The 24,582-nt window shown below is 40.3% G+C and overlaps 1 protein-coding gene across 1 annotated transcript; it reads left to right on the top strand.

Annotated features, from left to right (window-relative positions):
• The first annotated feature begins 1,847 nt into the window (after nt 1–1,847).
• Nucleotides 1,848–22,140, top strand: LOC128111694 (cell surface glycoprotein CD200 receptor 5-like). Its single transcript, XM_052739915.1, has 8 exons — nt 1,848–1,980; nt 5,770–5,868; nt 10,181–10,393; nt 10,528–10,749; nt 14,376–14,490; nt 14,919–14,979; nt 20,458–20,595; nt 21,958–22,140. The coding sequence occupies exons 1-8, from the start codon at nt 1,917–1,919 to the stop codon at nt 22,138–22,140; spliced, it is 1,095 nt and encodes a 364-aa protein (XP_052595875.1). The 5' UTR covers nt 1,848–1,916.
• Nucleotides 22,141–24,582: the final 2,442 nt, after the last annotated feature.

A 24,582-nucleotide genomic window follows, 5' to 3' on the forward strand; every position in this document is an offset into this window, starting at 1 on the left:
ATTCCCTAGCCCAGATTTGCAGGCTTCATACAGATACAGACACACAGCCAAACACTAGGAAGACCTGGGGAATCCTGTGGAAGATGGGGAGGAAGGATTATGAGAGCCAGAGGGGCCACGTACACCACAAAAACCCCACGGATTCAACAAACCTGGGCTCTTAGGGGCTCACAGAGACTGAACCAACAACCAGAGAACTTGCACGGGACTGACCTAGGCCTTGTTCACATATGTTCCAGTTGTGTTGCTTGGTCTTCTTGTGTGACTCCTAACAGAGGAAGCAGGGGCTGTCTCTGACTCTGGTTTTTGGGACCCTTCCCTCCTACTGGGTTGCCTAATACAACCTTAATAGGAGAGGAGGTGACTTGTCTTACTGCAACTTGATATGTCATGGCTGGCTAATATATATGGGAGGTCTACACTTTTCTGAAGAGAAAGGAGAAGGAGTGGAAGTGAGGGGGAAGGGGACAGGCTGGGGAGGGGGACTGGGAAGAGAGGAGAGAGGGAGGGGAAACTATGATTGGGCTGAGAAAAAATATTTATTAAAAAAGTAAAATCCTGGAAAGCTTAGGGATGAAAGAGGCAACCTTAACATAATGAAGAATTTTACAGTAAGCCCATAGCCAACATCAACTTCAGCAGAAAAATTCAAAGCAATTCCACTAAAGTCAATAATAACACAAGGTTCTCCACTTTCCCCACTCTATTCAACATAGTGCTTGAATTCTTAGCTAGAGCAGTAAGACAACTGAAGGAGATCAAGAGGATACAAATTAGAAAGGAAGAAGTCAAAGTATCTTTATTTGCAGATGATGTGATAGTATACATAAGTGACCCCCAAAATTCTACCAGGGAGCTCCTACAGCTGATAAACGCCTTCATTGATGTGGCTGGATACAAGATTAACTCAAAAGGAAATCAGAAGTCCTCTTATACACAAATGATAAATGTACTGAGAAAGAAATCATGGAAACAATACCCTTCACAATGGCCTAAAATGATACAAAGTATCTTGGGGGAACTCTAATCAAGCAAGTGAAACCCTTGTATGACAAAAATTCAATTATTTGAAAAAAGAAAGAGAAGATACCAGAATATGGAAAGATATCTCATGCTCATGGATCAGAAGTTTTTTTTTTTTTTTAACAAATTAAAAACGGCCACCCTACTAAAGGATTCAATGAAATCCCCATCAAAATTCTAATACAATTCTTGACAGAACTTGAAAGGTCAATTCTCAGCCTCATATGGAAAAACAAAAACCCAGGACCCGGGATTGCTAAAACAATCCTGATTAATAAAAGAACTGCAGGAGGTATCACCATTCCTGATTTCAAGCTGTACTGCAATGCTATAGTAATAAAAACTACATGGTATTAGCATAAAAACAGACATGTTGGTCAATGGAATTGAATTCAAAATCCATACATAACTCACATACCTCTGGACACCTGAGGTTTGATAAGAAGCCAGAAATACACACTGGAAAAAAGACAGCATTTTCAACGAATGGTGCTGGGCAAACTAGATTTCTGCACATGGAGAATGCAAACAGATCCATATCTATCACCCTGCACAAAGCTCAACTCCAAATAGATCAAAGACCTTAACATAAAACCAGATATACTCAATGTGAAAGACATGAAAGTGGGGAGCATTGAATACCGTGAGAGAATGAATGAGTTAAGCTTTGGCTTCTTTATCATTCAGAAAACATTACTGACGTTTTTTCCTGGGCAGACTTAATCATCCAGCAGCACGTAGAATGGAGACGAAGATAAAGATAGATGAATGAGGAAGAAAAGTCACCCGTAAATCTGGTGAGCTGAGCACAGGCACAGCTGACATCGAGGGACAGATCACTGAGTCCATCCAGGGATTTGTGATGACTTGTATTTAAGTAGAAACCACTCCAGATGAATGCTTTCGGGAGGACTTCGGCTTTGGGGTTACTGATCTCCATCACTATTCTGGTGCCCGGTAAGTGTGACATTCTGAGGCTTTTAGGAAATGAAACCATTCTTCAGGCTAAGTTTGACTGTGATAATCCTTCTGCCTCGACCTTCTGACTCCTGGGATTGCAGTCATATACCATTGTTGCAGGCTAACAGGACAACTTTAGCACTCTGCAGATTGCTTTTAAATGGATTATATTTAATAAGCAGGTTTTCTACAAATATTCCATGGAATGGATTATTTTATTTGTTGTTATCATTTGAATTTGAAGATGAGTGACAGCCTGAAAAGAAATGTTTTACTAGCTTGCTTGCTCATCCCATCTTTAAGGTTGAGATGTACCAAAAAAAAAAAAAAAAAAAAAAAGAAAGAAAGAAAGGAAGGAAGGAAGGAAGGAAGGAAGGAAGGAAGGAAGGAAGGAAAACCTCTGAGAAGGGAAGCAGTGGGATCTAGGGTAAAGTATTGGCACTGAACTTAGGCAGGAAGGGACAGTCCTCCATTATAAGGGAAAGAGGGACAAGGTGGCCTGGAAGCAGGTCAGCTCTGGATTGGTGTCCTAGTTATGGAGTCTTAAGCATTTGAAGTAGAGCTGTTGGAAGTTACTACTGGAAGGAGCAGGACAAGATAAGGACCAGGGTCCATGAACTACCACTACAAAGATGGGACAGGCCAGCCTGCTGACTGAGGTGGTAGAACTCTTGTCTTAGTTCTGTTTCAGCAGAACCACAGTTCCTAAGAAGACTGACCAATGTGAAAGTAAATTGACTTTTCCTCAAATACAAAAATACAAGTTTATATCCTACTACTTCAAAATGTATAAAAAGATAAAAATCTTAGATCCAGTACCTCATTAGTAATCAAATAAGGAAGCCTGACAGGCCTTTATACGAAATTAATTTAAACTTCTTTAATTTTTTAAAAGTATATATGTATGTATTTAATGTGTGTGTGTGTGTGTGTGTGTGTGTGTGTGTGTGTGTGTGTGTGTGTGTGTGTGTGTCCATGCCATAGCATTTGTGTGGGTGTCACAAAACAACTGTAGGTTATTTTCTCTCATTTTTTTTATGTTGGTTCCAGGGTTGAGACTCTGGCTTGGTTGCGTAAGTCTTTACCTGCTGATCTATCTTGCTGGTCCCTAACATTCGTAAATGTAAAGATTTGTTTTGTGACCCAGAACATAATCAACTTTGATTAACATACCTAGAGCACTTGAAAAATATGTATTATTACATTAGAACTGTTTTATAAATGTCTCTTTGGTCACTATAATTGATACTTTTATTAATAAATTCTGTGTCTATACTACTTTCTAAAGTTCAGATTATTCTATTCATTTCTGAGGAAGATGTGTCACAACTTCCATCTATGATTGTGAAGCTGTTTATGTATCTCTTTAATTTAGTTAATTTTTGCTTTATGTGGTTTGAAGCTCTGTTACTAGTTATATACTTCATCATGACAATAAACATTGTACAATTTCAATCGTTTCTAGTAACATTCTTTGTTTCTGAAGAATTCTTCTGTTATTCATATAGACTCTAGTTCCTTTCTTCGCTTCTCCTCCTCTCTTCCCCTTCCCTCCCCCAGTGTTTCTCTTTGTGTAAATTTAGGCATAGTGGGTCATTCAAAGATTTTTGTCTGTTTCATCTAGATTATCAAATTTCTTGACATAGAATTCTTTATAGTAGTCTCCACTGTTCCTTTAATGTCTGTTGGAATTCAAGTAATGTTGCTTCTGTTATTTGATGATATTGACACATATTTTGTGATTCCCCCCCTCTTAATTTGGCTAATTGTTGAATTTTTGTAACTCTTCTGGCTAGTTGATGGTCAGCTTTACTGATCCCTTTAAAGAATCAGCTTTAGTTTGCTGGTTTTCTCTGTTCTACTGTGTTCACTGATTCTGACTCTAATTTCTCTTCTGCTTATTTTGTGTTTGATTTGTTCTTCTTTTTCTAGTTTCTGGAAGTTGGAGTCTAAATGATTGAATTTTAGATAATTTTTATTCTCTCACAAAAGCAGTCAAGGCTAAAACTTTCCCTTTAAGCACTGCTTTTTAGTATTCTACAAGTTTAGATAATTTCTATTTTTACTTAGTTCAAACTACTTAAAAATTTTCCTTGAGTTCTTATTTCACTAAATTTTTATTTCAAAATGATATGACATCATCTCCAAACTACTTGTGGGGTCCATTTACTGTTATTGATGTCAATTCCATTATAGTTGAGGAATAGTCATAGTATGACTCCATTCTTTAAAATGTGCTAATATGTTGGGCTGGAGAGATGGATCAGTGGTTCACAGCATGGGTTGCTCTTTCAGAGAACTTGGGTTTGATTCCCAGTATGTACATGGTGGCTAAAAATATTTGTGACTCCAGTTCCAGGGGATCTAATGTCCTCTTCTGGCTTCCGAGGGCACCAGGCATGTAAGTGGTGCACATAGATACATACAATCAATATACTCATACACACAATATAAGTCAAAAATTTGTAATATGTGTATTATAGCTCAGGATATAGTTTATGTTCATGAAAGCTCTACATGAGGTTGGAGAAAATATATATTCTACTATAGGAAGTCATCTCCAAAGACATAAATAATATTGATCTGGTAATAGAGTTGTTCATTCAGTTATGTCTTGCCTGGATTTGTACCTATTGTTAATTTCTTCCTTTCTGTTAGAGGGATGTTGTAATCTCTAACCTAAAGAACTGTATTTACCTTTCTGCAGTTTGTAACAGGTTTTGCTTCTTAATTCTCTGTTGTTAGGTACGTACAAGGGATTTGTTCTTAGAGGAGACTTGATGGTGTGTGTATCTTTCTACAATGCCCATCTTTATCCTTGATATCTTTTCTTGAACTCAAATTTTCTCTGTTTAAAATTAATATAATTAACTTCCACATTTTGTTTACTGTTAGCATAGAATTTGAAATTCATCTTCCATCACACTCAGACATCTGAGATTGGAAGAGGAATGGTTTCTCATAGACAGAATTTCCAACAACAGTAGAAAGTATGTGTACATCTGTGTAGCAGTATGTCCACTAAAGTAGCAGAGGCCAGGACCTCATTGTTTTCCTAGAGTAGAGAATAAGTATACTGTAACTGCAAAGATCAATAAAATCTGAGTTATTGCCATAATGCATAGACTAGGACTATTCTGATTGTTAAGTATTCTACAGAATGCAAAAGAAGTAATGGCCAACTGGAATCTGGAGCTGTGGAACTAGAAGTCAAAGTAGACATGAATTCTCATTTCAATTATTCTTTGCATTTCTGTTTTTTTTTCTTTTTGTCCTCCTGTTACAAAGTAGGAAAAAATCAAGGAAGAAGGAAGATAATGAAAAATCATTTTAAATCCTGATTTTAAATTCACTGAAAAAAGCTCTATATTGTCTAGGTAAGATTCCTACCATATGATCAAAAAAATTAGTTAGAGTGAGGTATATTGAGAAAGTTTATCAGATCATCTTGGATAAGGACATTAACACTGACTTAAGCTGTGCATAGGGACATGATTAGGACATGAAAAAAGGGAAGGGTCCCCTTGAAAAATACTGTTGGTCAAATGAGTTGTTTTATGAATGAGAGACTATTAATTAATACCTCATAAATGTGAATTTCAAGATATTTATATACTTTTATCCCCAGATGTCATAACATCTAATGTTCTATAGTGCTTTTTGGTGAGTAATTTTAGTCAAGGTTAATGGTGACCTGTTGTGTTGAATAAGACTTTGTTGAGCAAGAAGGTTTTTACTCTATATGAACATATATAATAAATTTTATCTTCTTTAAATATTTTCCAGATTCAAGTTGTTCAATTAAGGGACAACATCAGGAGCAATGGTTTTATCCAGTGCCGGAGCCATGGGATGATGAGTACGAGGGGCCACGTTTCTCTCAGGGTAATATTCTTTCTTATGTAATGGCCATCATTGAGTAGTTAGATGGAGAGTGGATTTTGGTTAGAAAGGTAGATGGTACCCTGGGTGCAGTATTCCAGCCTTTCTCTTAGTAGGGGCCTCTAGAGGTCTAAGTGCTGTGCCGTGACAGGTCCTGAGTAAGTGACTGGTAGTTGTTTCGCAAACAATTTGCATCCTTGTTTTTCTCCAAACCTTTGTAAACTTGCAGTGATGGGAAGACCATGGGTGTCTTAGTTACTGTTCTGTTTCTGTGAAGAGACCCATGACCAAGGTGTAGTGGGTGCCCATTCCAGCTTTGATCTGGAAGTTCCAACCCCCATTGAGGCTTTGGTAACTGTCATGCCTACAAGGCAGGGCTGAGAGAGGACCCTGAAGACCTGAGATCTGGATGCGCAGGCTCTCTTGGTTTCTGGACCCTGGATGCTGGAGGTAGACTGAGCAGAATTCTCCAGAGAACACCATGGAACTGCGCTACACCTTTCCCAGACCCTGTTACCTATTCCTTCACTTGTAAGTTACCCCACAAAATAAACCTCCCTTTTAACTACGTGGAGTGAGTGGCCTTAATAATTTCACCAATACCAAGGCAATGTTAATTGATGACTTGCTTACAGTTTCAGAAATTTAGTTCAATATTATCAGGGTGGGGCCATGGTGGCACTCATGGTACTGGATAAGTAGTTGACAGATACATCCTGATCAACAGGCAGAGAAAGATATATATATATATATATATATATATATATATATATATACACACAGAGAGAGAGAGAGAGAGAGAGAGAGAGAGAGAGAGAGAGAGAGAGAGAGAGAGAGAGAGGCTGGACCTGGCAAGGGGTTTTGAAACTTCAAATGTGTCCTGATGACACATTTCCTCCAGCAAGGCCACACCCACTCTAACAAAGCCACACCTCCTAATCCTTCTAATCTTTTCCAACAGTTCTACTCCCTTGTGATTTAGCATCCAAATACATGAGCCTATGGGGGCCATTCCCATTGAAATCACCCCAATGGATTTAAGGTCCCCCTTTTTTTGTTGTCTTGTTATATGGCCTTTATTTGTTCATAAAATGTGAGGCTTGCTTGCGTACCTAGGGGAGGCAAGTGACCCAACAACAAGAAAGGGGAGAGGTTTTAGCAAAACCAAGATTCATTCATATAATAAATTTCTCCATCATGTAACTGTTTCTGACTATGTTAAAGTGAGATCGTCCTGACACCCACATTTGTCACAGGTGAGTTGGAACAGATGTTTTGACTGAATAAACATCCTTCAGTAAACTCTTATCAGTCACAGTACCTTTTGCCAATGTATGGGTTGCATGAGATTCTAAGTAGGAGAAGCTTGCAGATGCCAGGGTTTAAGTTAAACTTTCCACAGATGAGCACAATGGTCAACTTGTGTATTTAATTCTCATGGAACACAGAAACAAAATCTACAGGCAAAACTCATAGCTGAGCTTGTTAGGATTCTGCCCCAACTCCAGCTATGTGCAGTTCAGGGTGTTGCATCTTACATCATCAGTGTGCGCTGGCAAGTAGGTATGAGCCTTAAAAGCCGGATGCAGGCCCCACCCTCTCTCTCTTCTCTCTGCTCTGTTCTGCTCCCCCATCTTTCTCTCTCTCCAGGCCTGGCTCTCCTCTTTCCCCTTCCCTCCTTTTCCTCTTATAATGCTCTGAAAACTAACACTGGGTTCTGTGTTCTGTATATGAATTTATACTTTTCTAATAGGAAGGAAGGAAAACATATGTAAGTATTATATTTGATAATTTTACATATTTTCAGTAAAATTATAAATTTTTCATGTTTTTAAAACATTCATATGTTGTTAGAGTTTTCCTGCCTGGCCCACAGTCAGGGCAAATCTCTCTCACCCGCCAGTCCCAAGCCGCTCAAACCCGATCAAATAAACACAGAGACTTATATTGGTTACAAACTGTATGGCCGTGGCAGGCTTCTTACTAACTGTTCTTACAGCTTAAATTAATCCATTTCTATTAATCTATACCTTGCCACGTGGCTTGTGGCTTACCGGTACTTTACATCTTCCTTGTCCTGATGGCGGCTGGCAGTGTCTCTCTGACTCAGCCTTCCACTTCCCAGCTCTATTCTCCTCCTTGTCCCGCCTATACTTCCTGCCTGGCCACGGGCCAATCAATGATTTATTTATTGACCAATCAGCAACACATTTGACATACAGACCATCCCACAGCACCTCCCCTTTTCTTTTCTTAAAAAGGAAGGTTTTAACCTTTACATATCTCTAAAGTCAGCTTGGTATATTTGGGAATTTGGGCGTAGCTTTTCTTACTACTTCCTGCTGGAGGGGGGCGCTGTATCTTCTGGGGAAACAAAGAAAATTTTAGGATCATGGAGTAGTCCGTGAGGCTGTATCATCTGAGCCAGTTGTCTTGAAACGGTTCTGGATGTTGGATCATCTGGGCCATGGTGTCATCGGAGACCTTTCAGGTGGTCTTGGCTGGTCAAACCTGATGTGTCTTAATCTGGAACAAATCCATAGCCTCTTGCTTTCTGTGGAAACAAAAGAGACTCTTTTCCAAAGCAACATATCCTTACATCCAAATTTTGAAGTCAAAGTATCTTTAAAACATACATACTGGTTTAACTCAGCTTCCTTTTTGAAGAACACTGGACAAATGAGACAACTGAGAAAAGGGACAAATCATCTATCCCAGGAAACAGAGTGAAAAGGCGTATGGGTATATATTATCTAAAAAATTTTATGTCTTCCTAAATGTTTGTTTCTGCTTTTCTCTAAAAATTTAACACTATTGGTCTTCTAATAGTCCCAGTTCAATTAAAATTTAAAGCTGACTTTAGAGTTGGAGAATGGCTCTCTCCTTCTTTAAACTCAAGCTACATTCATACCTTTTTATTGCACAATTCCTAAATGGTCTTATAATAAAAACCCAGAGCAAGATATTGGGGTAAATGCTGAAAGATCAGAGGAAACAAGCCACAGCTACTTCTCACCCTGCCAACTCCTCAGCCGATCCTGTTTCCAAGAATCCTCAGACTCAATGCTCCTGAGTCCTAAGCCAAAAGGGCCTCTAGTTCATGTCTCCTCACACCTTATATTCCTTTCTCTGCCGAGCCATTTCACTTCCGATCTCAACATTCCTAGTGCTGGGATTAATGGCATGTGTGCTTCCTGAATACTGGAGTTAAAGGTGTGTCACCACTGCCTGACCTGTTTTTAACTCTGTGGCTGGCTCTGACTTCTAATCTTCAGGCAAGCTTTATTTCTTAGACTATTTCAAATATTACCACACTTTTTCACTGGGTGGTGGTGGCGCACACTTTAATCCCAGCACTTGGGAGGCAGAGGCAGGCGAATCTCTGTGAGTTCGAGGCCTGCCTGGGCTACAGAGTGAGTTCCAGGAAAGGCAAACAAATATTACACTTTTTCATTGGAAGCAAATATTTCTAAGCATATTCTATTTCTACTGATTATTATTTTTATTTTTCATGATATGGTCAGGCTGGGGAAGTTATATAATGTTTTAAATTTCACTTGTTTGTAGTCTGTAAATAAAAAGAAAAATTTCTAACTAGTTTCATGTAAATGCTATGGGTTACTTTTAATGATAGTGTCTTTATATTTTGCACATTAATGTTCATCTCAATCCTTAGGAGGAGGCTTGCTAATTATTTTGCTACTTATCAAGCCTAAGAGGAGACAATCACATGACTGAGTATGCCATTTTGTTTCCGGAGGAGCATGAATTGTATGATGACACCAACATTGTCTACCATCAAAAAAATAGACTTAGAACACTATTTTTGTAATTTAATGTAATTTTATTGTGCTTTTATGTCTGGCTTACTTGATCTTAGCTCAAAGACTGAGAAGCAAGTGTCTGTCTCTAGATAGTAAAACTGTTATGCTAACTTCAAATGCCTTACAATACACACTGATTCACCAAAATGTATATGAGAGCATACAATTAGTATTTGAATTTGTTTTAAAAATAATGCATATTTTGTGATTTGTAATTTATTTATTACACAGTTTTTAGGGTACAATTGCCAGAACAAAAGACACTCAACTAATACAACATAATGTAATCTACTATAGGTAAATCAAACATACCATGTCCTTTATTAACCTCCCCCTGTTTGTCTCTATCTCGGTCTCTCTCTGTCTCTCTGTCTCTCTGTGTCCAGTTAATATTACAGAGCCTGTACAGATGGGTACAAAGGCTCTGTTTGGCTGCCCTCCTGTTCCACTGTCAAAAGTAATATTAATAACATGGGTAATAATCCCCAGAGGCCAGCCTCCCTGCATAATATCCTTCAAAGTAGAAACCAAGGAGACCAATGAAACCAACTGTGTGGACAGGAGAATCACCTGGGCCTCCACACCTGACCAGAGTCCTGATCTTCAGATCAATGCAGTGGCCCTCGATCATGATGGGCATTATTCATGTCAGATAACAACATCTGATGGGAATTTCTATGCAAGATGGTACCTCCAAGTGCTAGGTAAGCAACAAGTTAACCTACTGCTGTATTTCACTGGATTTTAGATAGAAATGAATCCTTTTGTAATTTGTGACACAACTGAATTTTTTCCCCTTCGATCTCCACAGTCCCCCCTGTAGTAACCCTGTCTCCAGGGAAAAGCAGAACTGTAGTTTGTGAGGCGACTGCAGGCAAGCCAGCTGCACAGATCTCCTGGACTCCAGAAGGGTACTGCAAAACTATGAATGAATCACACAGCAATGGCACCGTGACTGTCAGGAGCACATGCCAGTGGGATCAGAGCAATGTGTCTGCTGTGTTCTGCGCTGTCACCCATTCAAATGGCAGCAAGATTCTGTCCATAGAACTGAATCAAGGTGAGTACCTGATTTTTCTTTAAAGAAGAAATAACTAATATTTAACTTATTCTTCCATGAAAGATAAATATTTGAAGTTCATCCTGTTTATGACAAAAGCCACTTAAGGAAGTAAAGAGGAAAGTCAAGAAACCTCAAGCAGAAGCTTGTGAGCTACTTAAACTCATACTGTTATCTATATCTCTCTGTCTTCTATCTATCTATCTATCTATCTATCTATCTATCTATCTATCTATCTATCTGTCTGTCTGTCTGTCTGTCTGTCTGTCTGTCTGTCTGTCTGTCCGTCTGTCCGTCCATCCATCCATCCATCCATCCATCCATCCATCTATCCATCTATCCATCCATCTATCTATCTATCCATCCATCCATCTATCTATATACCTACCTATCTATCTCACCTGCCCAGGGATTGATGCCATCCAGTTGGTGTCTCTTGAGTCAAGTAGACAGTTAAACTAACTAGGACAACAGACTTACTTCAGATACTAGTAACAAGTTTTCAGTTATCTATCTCCTGAAGTTTTTATAAACTAACTATAAATTCAGGATGTTTCTACCATCTATGTATTAGGTTCATTGATTTGGTAGACTGGTTCACAGAACTGAGGATGCACTTTGCTTACTGTTACTGGTTTATTATAATGACTGCAACATGGGGACAGAGAAACAGAAGAGACTCATAGGACCCTCTATGGAGGAAGGGGCATAGAGCTTCATGGTATCGCAAGGATGGCTGTTCTTCTAATTCCCCAAAGAAGCTTTTCAAATTGTATTGTTTACGATTGCTAATAAGATTTTGTTACATGGTCGTGATGACTAATTATGGATCATTGGTGATGAACTCAATCTCTAGCCACTCTTCCTTCACAAGAGGTTCAGGGGTGAAGATGGTGGTAGTGTCTGGCCCCAAGTTTCAACTCTCTAATCACAATTTAGCCTTTCTGATGATAGTCTCCACCATGAAGCTAAGAGCTTCTAGACACCTGTCATTTTACTGGCATACCAAAGATATTTTTATTATGGTGACAATTTTTCTAGGAGCTGTGTTCCAGAAGATGAACAAAGACCATCTATGTATTTCTTTTTAAATTAAATTCATTTATTTTTGTTTTTTGAGATAGGGTCTCTTTAGATAGTTCTGGCTGTCCTAGAACTCACTATGTAGACCAGACAGGCCTCGAACTCACAAAGATCCACCTGCTTCTGCCTCTTCAGTGCTGGGTTTAAGGCGTGTGCCACCATATAGGCTTTTTATTTCTCATTGTACCTCAAATAGCTACTTTTCTGCCCCTAAAAGCTCCTCAAGAGTAAGAACAATGTTTTCCAATTCTGCATTTCCTAAGTCTGACACATCACCTAACATAAACACCTGTAATTAGGCTCTGTTCATCATCGATCTGATCTCCACATGTCCCTTTTTTTGTATTCCAAACATGATTCAGGGTACTTCATTCTCAGATGATTTTTTTCAAGTCGCTCCTTTTCCCTGAGATGTTCTCCTCCCCTAACATCTTTCATCAAGCAGGCCAGCTGGTACTTTCCTAATCCCATCTCTCCAGGACCTAGAGCTAGTGCTGAGTAACCTTTCTGTCTTCAGATGTTTAGAGTGTGTCATCCTCACTTAGCACTGTTTGATGTCTTGTAGTCATTTGGGAAAATTCTGACAACAAAACAGTCTCGGTGAGTTATCAACAACAACAAAAGACACAAAGTTAATGGGATAACAAAGTGGGGTGTGGATCTGGTAAGAGGAAGGAGGAGGAGGAGTTGTAAGTAAACATGATCAAAATACATTGTATGAAATTCTCAAAGAAAATTTTTAAATAAAAAATAATACCTTTCAAAAGACTAAGATTTGCATGGGATGCACTTCAGACAGAGGACTCAGAGGATCTTAGCTGGATTTGACCTGAAAACCTCCTCCCTGAGGATTAACTTTCGTAGTCACCAAAGGTGTGAAAACTACCTCAAGAGGGAAGCAACTGGTAGTACCATCTAATTATGAAGATTATGAACCACAACAATGACCAGCAAGGCTGGTCCCTAAGGTTCAATAGTGGCAATCATATCTGGGCAGCAACCAATAGCTGTCCAATTATATTCAAGGTCCCACTCCATAGGAGGACATTCATGCCTGATACTGGAAACCTAGCCAACTTCTCAAGGTTAGTGAGACCATTTATCTAAGAGATGAACCTACTTCAGCCCTTCATTAAACCAGCATAATACCTATCTAAATTCTACATACCCGTATGTCCACCAATAAGTGTGGCTCTTAACTCTTACCAAAGAAGCTTCTTTCTGCAACAGACAGAAACCATTACAGAACACCACAAATGGTCAAAAGGCAGAAAATGCTGATCATGTGATGTCCAACCCCCATGGATACATCTACAACACAATTCCTACACCTAATGTTCAGGGAACATTGTAGAAGAGGAGGCAGAAACATTTGAAGAGCCATAGGACAAGGAAATCTACTATAATATTGTGTCTCCTGGAAACGACTGGGAAGCTTCAGGCAGGAAACTTCAGTTATAAACTGCCTAAACAAGACCTGAACAAGTAAAGCAGCAATAGATCTGCAGACATGTGTAGCTAGAGTTTTCCTGCCTTGCCCACAGTCAGGACAAATCTCTGTCACCTGCCAGTCCCACAGCCGCTCAGACCCAACCAAGTAAACACAGAGACTTATATTGCTTACAAACTGTATGGCCGTGGCAGGCTTCTTGCTAATTGTTCTTATAGCTTAAATGAATCCATTTCCATAAATCTATACCTTGCCACGTGGCTCATGGCTTACCGGCGTCTTCACATGCTGCTTGTCATGGTGGCGGCTGGCAGTGTCTCTCTCTGCCTTCCTGTTCCCTCAATTCTCCTCTCTGTTAGTCCCGCCTATATTTCCTTCCTGGGCACTGATCAATCAGTGTTTTATTTATTGACCAATCAGAGCAATTTAACATACAGACCATCCCACAGCAGACATGGAAGGGGGACTCTCCTTTAGACAAAAAAAACTATAGTTAACTAAAGGGTACTGAGAAGGGGGGAAGTAGTCTTCCATCAGGAAAGGCCCCCTAATCTGTTATCTAATACCTAATATCTAATACAAGTGGTCAGTCATGAAATCATGTACATGCAAACAACACTGAATGGACTCAGTAGAATGTATTTACACATTAAATATAAATATGCAACAATAACAATTTAGAAGAGGCTAGGAATTTGAAAGGGAGCATTGGGAGGTGGGGACAAATGGAGGAGATTGGAGGAAGAAAGAGGAATGGATGAAAATAATGCAATTAAATTTTCATAAAAATAAGGTTTGCATGGAAACTTTTATTATATAACTGGGAAGCACTAACAATAGTCAGTATACATTTATTCACTTTTGCATTTGTTAATGACTATCAAGCATAAAAGCTGGACTTAATTTCTAAACTTGATCCAGAAATAATGACATACGAATGTTAATGAAATTATAATTGGTAAGGTTTTCTGATTTTGACATTCTCTAAAAGGTTAGGAATACTGTAAGTGATTCTAAAGCTGTTTGCCTCTAATTTATCGATTGGAACTATAATTGAACTGACCTGAATTTTTACCCTTGCCTGTATTTAAAGGTGTCACCAGCCCTCTGCATTCCTTGTTGACCATTCTCTATGTGAAACTTTCCCTTTTGGGAATCATTTTGCTCATCATAGGATTTTCTTTCTTCCAGAAGAGAAATTACTTCAGGTAGGAACAGAAAACTGAAATGTTAAGATGTGTTAGAAAACATTGTCATGAGTTTGAGCTCACAGTGGACTGGGAAAGTATGTTATATGGCCCCATCAAGGTTGTTCCCTCAGCCCTTCTTCAACATCAGACTGTTTTAAACAATGGAGCCCAGAGCTCTGACAAAAGGTCTGTCTTGCTGCAGTTCTGACTGAGCAGGGACTTAGCTGGCCCTCTGTTTTAGGAATCAGTGGTAGAAATCAAGTTGCTGGAACTTTATGAGTTTATTTACAAGTTTCTTGACTTGTGTGGGTTTCTGTTCATTCCTGCTTAATTGTATTTTTTGTTTATTTCTAGAGAATGAAAATCTAGATTTCTAAAGCCTATTAGTCTGATGACACAATACAAGAAAACAGCCATTTGCAGTCACCTTTCTTGTTGACATCCAGCATACCTGTTCCTGATGTCTCCATGTTTGCTAGAAGTCCTGTGACAGCTGGCAGTCATGCAGTATGAACATACAGGCAAAAGCTTGGTGCTTACCATCTCACGTGCTATTAATGACCATGCACTCTCTCCCATCCCTGCTTCTCATGCCAAAGAAGAAGACGGCTTAGCAAAAGATGAACAACAGTGCTGGGTGGATTTCTTCCACCCAAGTCCTCCTGGAAGGGCTTCCATCAACTTTCTCTTTGTTGGTTTATTTTACATGATCATAAATATTGCACTGTCAGATACCGTGAGAGCAGCACTTTCAAGTCAGCCATTAGCTGGTCTTCTTTCCTTGCTTGCTTGCTACCAAATAGCTGGACAGTTGCCTTTTATATTAAAATTTGAATATATGACTAGGAGCCATGTTTTTTTAGTAGTATCTCTGTGCTTTAGTAGAGGTTTAAAGTTGAACCCAGAGAAGGTACTGCCAGTGTCATGGAGGTAACACTGAAAATCCCCTTACTGTTTAGAGCCCCATTGCCTCAATTCCCTTTGCTGTCTGCATGGTGACTCACAGGGGTTGGGATGGATCAGTGAGGGTAAGGATAAGACACTGGTGATCCCTAGTAACTGTAAACTAAGACCTTGTCTTCACTTGATACAGACAGTAATTCTATAATAAAAATATACATTCTTAGTTAAAAGAATTATTTCTTGGATAAAGTATCAAGTGACTGGGCTATTACTTTTATTTTTAGTAAAAGTCTATGAAGAAAATAAATGCACGATACTAGAGGATACCTGGATGGTAGCCTCAAGTGATTCTTTAAAGGTTTGAGTCTTGTCTGTTGTACACTCTAAAATAGTTGATCAGGTAGAACAGAGGATAAATATTTGGATTAATCCATGGACTCTATTTAATGATCAAAGAATTCCTTTGGAGATAAACTCACAACCATGGGAGATTTATTGTAGGGTCCCGGAAAGCTGAGCTATGGTCCATGCTGAATGGCTTGGTCCAAGATCTCAGCATCCAGAACCATGAGATAGCCAAGAGGGGCCAGCATACATGTATCCCAGGTTCTAAGGGTCCCCCATGGCCACACACCAGAGGCTGGTACCTCAAGGTCATAGGCAGAAGTAACAGCTACACCTGCCTCACTAGGGGTGGTGCTTCAGGGCATGGCTCAAATAGTTACCCACTACAGATAAACAGGTATTTCTCTAAACTACTGTTTTATTCTATAACTCTGCTCTCTGAGTAGTTTCTATTCAGCAGGTGACTAGGGAGAGGGAAAGATTGTATGTGCAATACTTTATGAGTCAGTCCTGGAGTAGTAAGCACACCTGCTTGAATCCCATGAGTAGTACTCAGTTATATGACCTCACTAACTTGTAGTAAGCCTACATAGTGTAGGTGGTTAACTTGAAGAGCAAGAATGAGCCTTGGTGCACACTTAGCAAATCTCTGCACACAATAAAGAGAAGGAAGAGTGCTAGTATCAAGATTATTGTCTACTTTAATAGTAGGAAATCACCATGTGTCAAGCAATACATCTATTCATAATTGTCACTCAAATACATGTAAGGTATGAGCTCTTTTTATCTCCAATTTTATTACAATGTCTTCATGTTTAAGTCAAGACATAAAGAGGGAAGAGATCTAGCACTATAATTCTGTAACAGACTAGGAAATACAGGGGCAGAGATTGCAAGTAGCTTGGTTCATTGTCTATCTTCCCTGTTCTACTTGTGATTGACAGTTCTCTTCATAATTAAATCTTCATCCTACCTCTAGTCTTGTTTTTACTAGATCTTAAAATTCTCTCTATAAAGAGTTCATGGGTACTCTTTATTCACTCCAAGTAGTTTTCTCTGGCCAATAAGAAGTTACATAAATGACAGTTTGTCAGTTTTGAGTTTGGGTTTCAAAAGGTCCTGAGTGCTTCTAATTTTCATTCCTTGGGAAGATGCAAGGCCTAGCCTGCTGGAGGATGAGAACAGAATACAGCTGATCCAGGTCAGTCAAGACTTTCATCTCTCTCTTGAGGCCAATTTGAAGATACAGGAGTCAGCTTTCCATTAGACCCTGAACAAGCTCAATCAAGATCATGAGACGTGAGCTCGTGCTGATCCTAGACAAATGAACAGTCATTGCCACAGAGTTCATGTGGTTGCTTATCAGGTAGCACATTTGAGTGTTAAGTAACTCATACATTGCTCCATAACCCAACACCAATTTTATAAGTAACTCATATTGCTCAATAAGATACCTCTCATTTTCTCATGGCAGACATAGCTAATAGCCTCTTTCAGTTTCCCTTGCATCTGAGCCTGACCATTAGCCCTGGCATAAGTGATATGTGATGTTTTCAGGACAACCTTTTAAGAAAAGGAAAGATTTTCTTGTGCAGTGCTGGTGTGATGCCTGGAGGTCCCAGGGCTACTTTATCATGGATAATGGTGAGGATGGAAGCTACTAATTGAAGTGGATAAACAGAACTATGGAAGGACTTGGGCTTGATGACCATTGATTTACCCCATCCAGCTCTCCACCATCCATTTGTTGTCTTGTGTGATAGAGAATAAACTATGTTTTTCACAACAGTGTATTTGAGGTTTTACTTTTCACGTAGCTGAGTTTAATTCTAATTGAAACAATACTTAGTTCGTCAATTGGCAAGTTTACTATGGTAGAAATTCATTGTGTCCCACTCATCATGCTCACGTTCTGGATCATTTTTGTTCTTCCCTTAAAGATAATGAAACCACAGTTTCAGGAGAGTGAAATCGTGTGTCAGAGTCATCTTCAAGATAATTTTAGAAGAATTTGGAAAGTGCTTGAATCTGAGGATGTGCAAAGATGATCCAGTAGTTAGACGATCTCCAGATATTTGACGACATGTCTGTGTTGAGGGACTGGGGAGAATAAACACTGCATGGGTTCCCAGGAGGGATCTGAACAGGGAGAGAAAGGAATTGAAATAGACTGCACTCATCACTAGTCAGAAAAACAGATGTGGCAGCCCGACTCAACTCACAGCCACAGTTTTCGATCTGGTGTTAGCCGAAAGAGTGAAAGGCCACACAGCTGCCTTGTCCAACCTCCTCATCTTCCTTCTCTACCCAGATGTGGAAAAGTTTCCTTTTTTGACCACGCATGCATGTACACACACACATATAGGTATGTATGAGTACATGCCCATGAATGTTTATATATTGTGATGCTCCCATGTCAGAAACTAGATGAAGATGTTTATGTCTTTTCACAATACTAGAATTTACTAAATAACAATAAATTCATAAAGTACACTGTTCCACTGACAGCAATTTGTTAGGTAGTACCAAGTCTGACTAAGGCAACCTATGATAGTTGACTGAGGCAACCTAATTTCTTAACTATTAATATTCACTGTCAGATCATATTTTACATATCACACAGAAAATATATCTATGTATCTATATATGTATGTGTTATGTGTGCATATATATGTGTGCATCTATCTTTATCATCTATCATCTATTTATCTATTCATCTATCTATCTATCTATCTTTCTATCATCTATCTATCTATCTTTCTATCATCTATCTATCTATCTATCTATCTATCTATCTATCACCATTATCTATTATCTACCTATGTAGTTTACAGAATGTGTACAAAGGGATAAAAAAGCTGCAGCAGACTTTACGATGTTCCAAAGAGTCATAGCTGAGAAGCACAAACAAACTGATAGGGATTCTAGAAGTGTCTCCATGGAGAGGAAGGGTCCAATAACTAACCACCAAAAGCCTGTCAGTGATGCTGCTCTTACTATTGCAGAGTCAAGTCGTAGGGGCAGAGTTTAGCTTCCTAAGAGTTGAGTCAAGCTGTATAAGCAAGGTGCAGACCACAGTGGCATTAGAGCTAAATGATCCTTACAGATGAATGATGGATGGACTGTTGGCAGTCAGCAGCAAGGGCCAAGCCAAGCTGAAGCCCCTGACACAGTTAGCAATTTTATGCGTGTTGGTTCCTTGACTCACACACATGGTGGTTGGATAACAGGTTAGTGCTGGGGGATGTCTTTCTGTATGTTGTGAATATATGTTGTTCCCATTGGTTAATCTCTAAGATGCTTTGGCTTAGAGGCAGAGAAAGGAAAGAGACAGGAAAGAAAAAGGCAGAGTCTGGAGAGATGCCAGCCTCTAAGCTACCTTGCCATAGGCCAAAGCAGCTTATTTATTAACCAGTGGAAGCAACATATATTAACGGCATGCAGAAAGATATCCCCAGCAGGTTGGTGAGGCTGTTGGCATCACAGTGTTAGGTGTCCTCCTCCTTATGCAGTATAGGTGAGGATGTTTTAACCTTCCCTCAATCTGGTCCATTAAATATGTCCTTGGGTCTGGTTTTCCTCATGTGAATTTAGTGATGTGACTATATTTGCATATAGTCCTCATTGGCTTTGATAACTGTGTAGGGTGCTGCTATTACTTCTGGGAATAGGTGGACTCTCAGTCTGTGCCTCCTGGGTGGCACTGAGCAAGTCGTGGTGTTTATATCCTAGCAAGCTCACCCTGCTTCTGCACTTGCACCCAAAATGGAGTCTGATGCTCTTGTATAATGGAGACCCTCAGGGTAAGGCATGGCTGCATAAGCTACCATTTTATACAATATCACCATATTCAGAGCAGGGCAATCTGATCACAAGACTATAATCTTACTCAAAAATCAGTGTGGTCTCAGATGGAGGGAAATTGGAAGCACAACACAGTTGAGAACCACTAGATGGTGCTTCGACTTAATTCTTTTTAACATTTTGAAGCAAACTAAAATCAACTTTGCCTGAGGCAAAGTCACCCTGTATTTCTTCATTTTTCCATAGGACAAGCCTACATCTCATTAACTCTTTAGCTTTTCTCGGGTGCTGTTTGGAATAGGTACAAGAAGAGAAGGAACTAAGCTTTTACTTAAGGAGGAAAACATCTTTTCAGTTCCTAAACGTGGGCTGTTCTTTTCACTTAATTTTAGTAGAAATGTTTGCTTACCAAATGAGTTGGGAGTGGACACTCACACTTGAAAGAAGGAGGATCGTTAAATTTTCTCCACGGGTGAGCCAAGGTTAGTATCATTTCTTCAGATGTAGAAAAATGGCTTGCTAGTGTCAATGACTTTGGGTAAAATGGGCTCTCCTTTTTCACGTCCTAGGTCCTCCCCCTTCATATCTAGAGGCACATACAGTATTCTAATGCTAGAAGAAAGCTACAGATAAATTAGGTCAACTTCCTCATTTTCTAAAAGAGGAAACCGAGACTCTCAGATTCAGTGGTCATGCGGTGTTACTAAGAAGTCAGCTGCTCTGCTTCACTGCTTACCAAGAGAACACAGCTACTTTCCAAGGCCAAGCCAGACAATGGCACTCTCAGAGGAAGAGGATTGGTCATATCTTACTCATAAGGCCCCAAAGCCCCCACCTGCCTCATCTTTCTCGTCTGATTGGCCAAGCTCGTGTGATGCCCAGAAAAGAAGAGGGGAAGATACTCAATACTGATTAGTCCTTTTGCGGAGACAGGCGGAGCCGGGCGGAGAGCCGGGCTTAAGATCAATTTTCTACCAGGCCCAGGTCCTTGTGGGAGAGGAGCGTGTGGAGACCTGGGGCACTGTGAAAAAGACAGAACGGGAGGACGTGTGGGAGGCCTTGCTGATCAAGGTGGTGACAGTGGAACTGAGTTAAAAGATGCACACGAATCTGACAGTGGGAAAGCTCAGGGAAGACAGGCAGGGCAGGAGGAGAGGACGGCCTGGGTGGTCAGGGTGGATCTCCATCTGGGTGACAGAAACTGTATTATTTCCTCACGCTTGTCTTGCGTTTCATGGAGTCATTTGGGAACAGAAGACAGTTTTTAAGATCGCCAGCGATGTTCCGCAGATCCAGCTAAATCTTGATGAATTTGTAAAGTTCTCTGAACAGAATGTCCAAATCTTCTGACTGATTCATCCAACGCTGATTTGAAGATCCAATGAGCAGCCAAGAACACGGGCTCATATGTAGTGGAGAACCAAAACGGGCCTACAACAGGCAGTGGGTCTGCTGGATGAGGCCGATGGAGAGAGTGGGCCTTCCTCTCTGAGCTGAAGACACGGGTTTTGCTCAAGTATTTCTCCCTGTTCTGGCTTCCCACCATGCAATAAGAATACAATTCCTCTTGTATTTTTGGTTGTGAGCCTAGCTTTTAACGGCTGAGCTATCCCTCAGGGTGGTGGTGGCACACGCCTTTAATCCCAGCACTCGGGAGGCAGAGGCAGGCGGATCTCTGTGCGTTCGAGGCCAGCCTGGACTACAGAGTGAATTCCAGGAAGGGCTCAAAGCTACACAGAGAAACCCTGTCTCAAAAAACCAAAAAAAATACAATTCCTATGATTAGACCAGCTGAAGAGAGGGTTTTGAAGATCATCTTTATCTGGTCATTAATGTCCCTAAGAAGGATGCTGCAGAAACACAAAATCTTGTCTGCCAGCCTATTCAAAGGGTCCTTGTGTCCCAGGAAAACATTTCAGGGCTTTCTTCCTCACTACTCCTGCCTTGTCCCCCTGTGAGAGACTCTGAGAGCTCACACATGGGCAAACACAGACAGGATCCCATGACCAGTCTGTCTTTCTCTGTGAAGCTTCGGAGGTTTAGTCATTATGAGAGAAAGAAGCTATCTATCCAGCATTGCAGAGGGAAGCTCTGGGGTGAATCGAGACTGTCTACAACTCTAACCAGAGGAAGAGAGAAAGCATCCACAGACTCACGTTCATCAACAGTAAACGGAACACAGTACGTCAAAACAGGAGGAATCATGAGGTTTAATTTAATATTAGGGCTTTTAGGGAAAAAGAAAAAAAAATCACATTCCAAATTGTTTCAATGATGTGTCTGTCAGTAAGAATGGATCCTGAAAAAAAAAAAAAAAAGAATGGATCCTGACTGGGAGACAGTTATATGAGGGACTGATCATATACTGTTGCCTGGTAACGTGATGAAAATGCTTGAGTACATTACACTTCTCATTTTCTCTTCTGAAAACAGAGGGCCAAGCCCTCTGGAGAACAGTGGTCTGTGGTTAAGATGAGATTTACCACCATTTTGAAAGGTATCTTGTCTACCATACAGCATCCCAAGGTTCCCAGGCAGCCACAGAACCTATTAGGAAGATCTGAGGTGATTGTCAAGCCTTTCAATGGACATGAGCACTTCTATAGACCTGATTGAGGCTGTGTGGGACCTAGGAGCCAGGCAAGGTTATATATTTTAATTTTTTTCCCTGCAAGAAGACCCCGTGGCTTATTTACAAACCCCAAATTCCTTCATTCCCAGTCTTAAAGCTTTTGGCCTGAGAATATCATCCGCAGCCTAACACCTTTAAAGAAACTCTCCCACAGACCTGCCCTTTCTGTGGAATGGAAAATTGCAACATCATTTACAAGACAGTGAAAACCAAGCAGCAGCCCAAGATATCAGCTCCAAAACGTTACAGTGAATGTCTTGGGACTAGAAAGAATGATTAAACAGCTCTCGGGCCAGCAAGAAGCATCTGTCTTTAGTCATTTTCCCCCACGCAACATAAAATGTGCAGAGAAAGGCAGCCATGCCAGCAGGGGTGAAGGAGGTCAGTCGCTGGTAACATTTTCCACTGTTCTCTTACAACTACGGCCTCAGATCCCATTACCGTCCAAGTGCCTGCCAGTGGATGGTACTGACTGATGCAGGCCAACGTGGCCCATCCCTTTCCATTAGAAAGAAGCGAACAGGCAAAACCTCTAAGGCCCAGTTTTGCAAGACAGGAACTATCCGTGCCCAACACATGTGAAATAATATCCAGCTTACCCATTAATAACCAAGGCAGTGGCAGTTTTAAAGAAGTCAGTTTCATAAGTCAAATTATGCTGTTCCTACTCTTGATAGACTCCATGGTTGAGAGAGGGAAGGGGGCAAGCAGCATCTGATGAAAGTACAAGCTAAGACAGCAGAGGGCGGTTCACAAGCATGGGTATCGGTCCCACCTTCAGTATGCACTGAATACAGCCCTTCACATGCACCAGGGAAATGCTACAGCATGATTTAGAACAGCAAAAGAAGAGGTGTAGTGGGGGTTTGACCTCAGTATTACCAGTATCACTTTTTAGAGGGACACAATGTTATGAAGTAGCCAAAAGGAGTAAGATTACCTTGGCAGAAGCTGTGAAAAGTGCCACCCTGTCTGTGCCTTTTGCTCTGCTTTCTCCTTCCACACAGTCCTCTTGCCTTCAGCTAGAGTAGATATTCATAGCATGTTGGCTATTGTTTCTCACCTTCTGGAAAACATACGGCAGTGTTTCTCAACCTGGTGGTCTTGACCCCATTGGGCTGGAATAACCCGTTCACAGGGGTCACCTAAGACCATTGAAAACACGGATATTTATATTACGGTTCATAGCAGTAGTAAGATGACAGTTATGAAGTAGCAGCGAAAATAATTTTATGGTTGGGGTTCACTACAGCATGAGGAACTGTATTAAAGGGTCGCAACATTTAGGAAGGTTGAGAACCACTGGCGTATATTGTCTGGCACAGTAGGGGTTCAACCAATTGTTAGAAAATGAATAAGCTATATGCAACAATAGGGGAAGACCCTCAAGGTACAATAATAAGAGGAAGGAGCAAGCTAGAGAATAATACACGAAAGACGAAGTTCGTGTACAGCAAGCATGAAACAGTCTTAGAAGGCATTCTAATTACTCCATTTCCGTTTCCAACTTGGCCATCTTAGGCTCACTATGTCAGAGAGACACAAGGAGACGAGAGGTAGAACTGCCACCTACGTGAGTGAGTCTTCCTAAGTCTGATCTTTCAAAGCACAAATGTTTTTAGGCGAACAAGGAACTCACAATCATCTCCGCTTACTACTCTAAACAAGAAAACCAAATTGCTTCCAACTGAGAACTGGGAAGACTTGGACACACGGAGCAATGAGAGCATGGATTCTTTTGTGGGGTGTGAGCGGTGGAGGGTTGTCTCTCTCTGGCAGAGCCCAGACAGTGAATGCCCTAAGGAGTTTTGGCAGAAAAGACAGTGGTTACCTCTGAAGGACTTCTCCGGCTTTGACAAGCTCTATAAGATGTTTTTATTTATTTTAATTAGATTTTAAAGTTTTAATTAATTTATTTGTTGTTTGTTTGTGTGCGTGCTCATACATTTGGAGGTCAAAGTACAACTTCACATATCACCCCCAGGAACGCTGTCTACATCCTTTAAGACAGAGGTATCTCATTGGGCTGGAGCTCATCAGTCCAATTAGAGGAGACTGGCTGGCCAGTTAGCCCCAAAGCTCTTCCTGTCTCTGTATCTCAAGTGCTGGGCTTACAAATGCACACCACCACATCTGGCTTTATTTTTATTCTTATTTTTAAACAGAAGGCTATTCTTACCTTTACAAACCTTGACATGGTCAAGTCATTTTCATTTTGAAGAGCTGGAAAATAGTACTGATGTTTCCTTTCCTAAATGCTTTTGATAAGACAACATGGAGGGCCAAACAGATACTTTCCTAACTACTAGAAAGTTGAGATAGGCATAGTGGAAAAGGGGAAGAAGGGGGCTGATTGGCTGAGAGTAATTCGGATTATTTTTTTTGTAAACCAGAGTAGAAGCTGAGCTTTCCACCTGCACCTATAT

This window comes from Peromyscus californicus, unplaced genomic scaffold (assembly GCF_007827085.1).
Source record: "Peromyscus californicus insignis strain IS unplaced genomic scaffold, ASM782708v3 Scaffold_16__1_contigs__length_79575227, whole genome shotgun sequence".
NCBI lineage: Eukaryota > Metazoa > Chordata > Mammalia > Rodentia > Cricetidae > Peromyscus > Peromyscus californicus.

What these genes read in the sequence shown, in the direction of transcription:
- LOC128111694 (XM_052739915.1), top strand. Translation starts at nt 1,917, where the DNA reads ATGAATGCTTTCGGGAGGACTTCGGCTTTGGGGTTACTGATCTCCATC. An exon ending in CAGAAGAGAAATTACTTCAG is followed by an intron (nt 14,491 to 14,918) that starts GTAGGAACAGAA and finishes GTTGACATCCAG; the next exon opens with CATACCTGTTCCTGATGTCT. An exon ending in TGACAGCTGGCAGTCATGCA is followed by an intron (nt 14,980 to 20,457) that starts GTATGAACATAC and finishes TTGCGGAGACAG; the next exon opens with GCGGAGCCGGGCGGAGAGCC.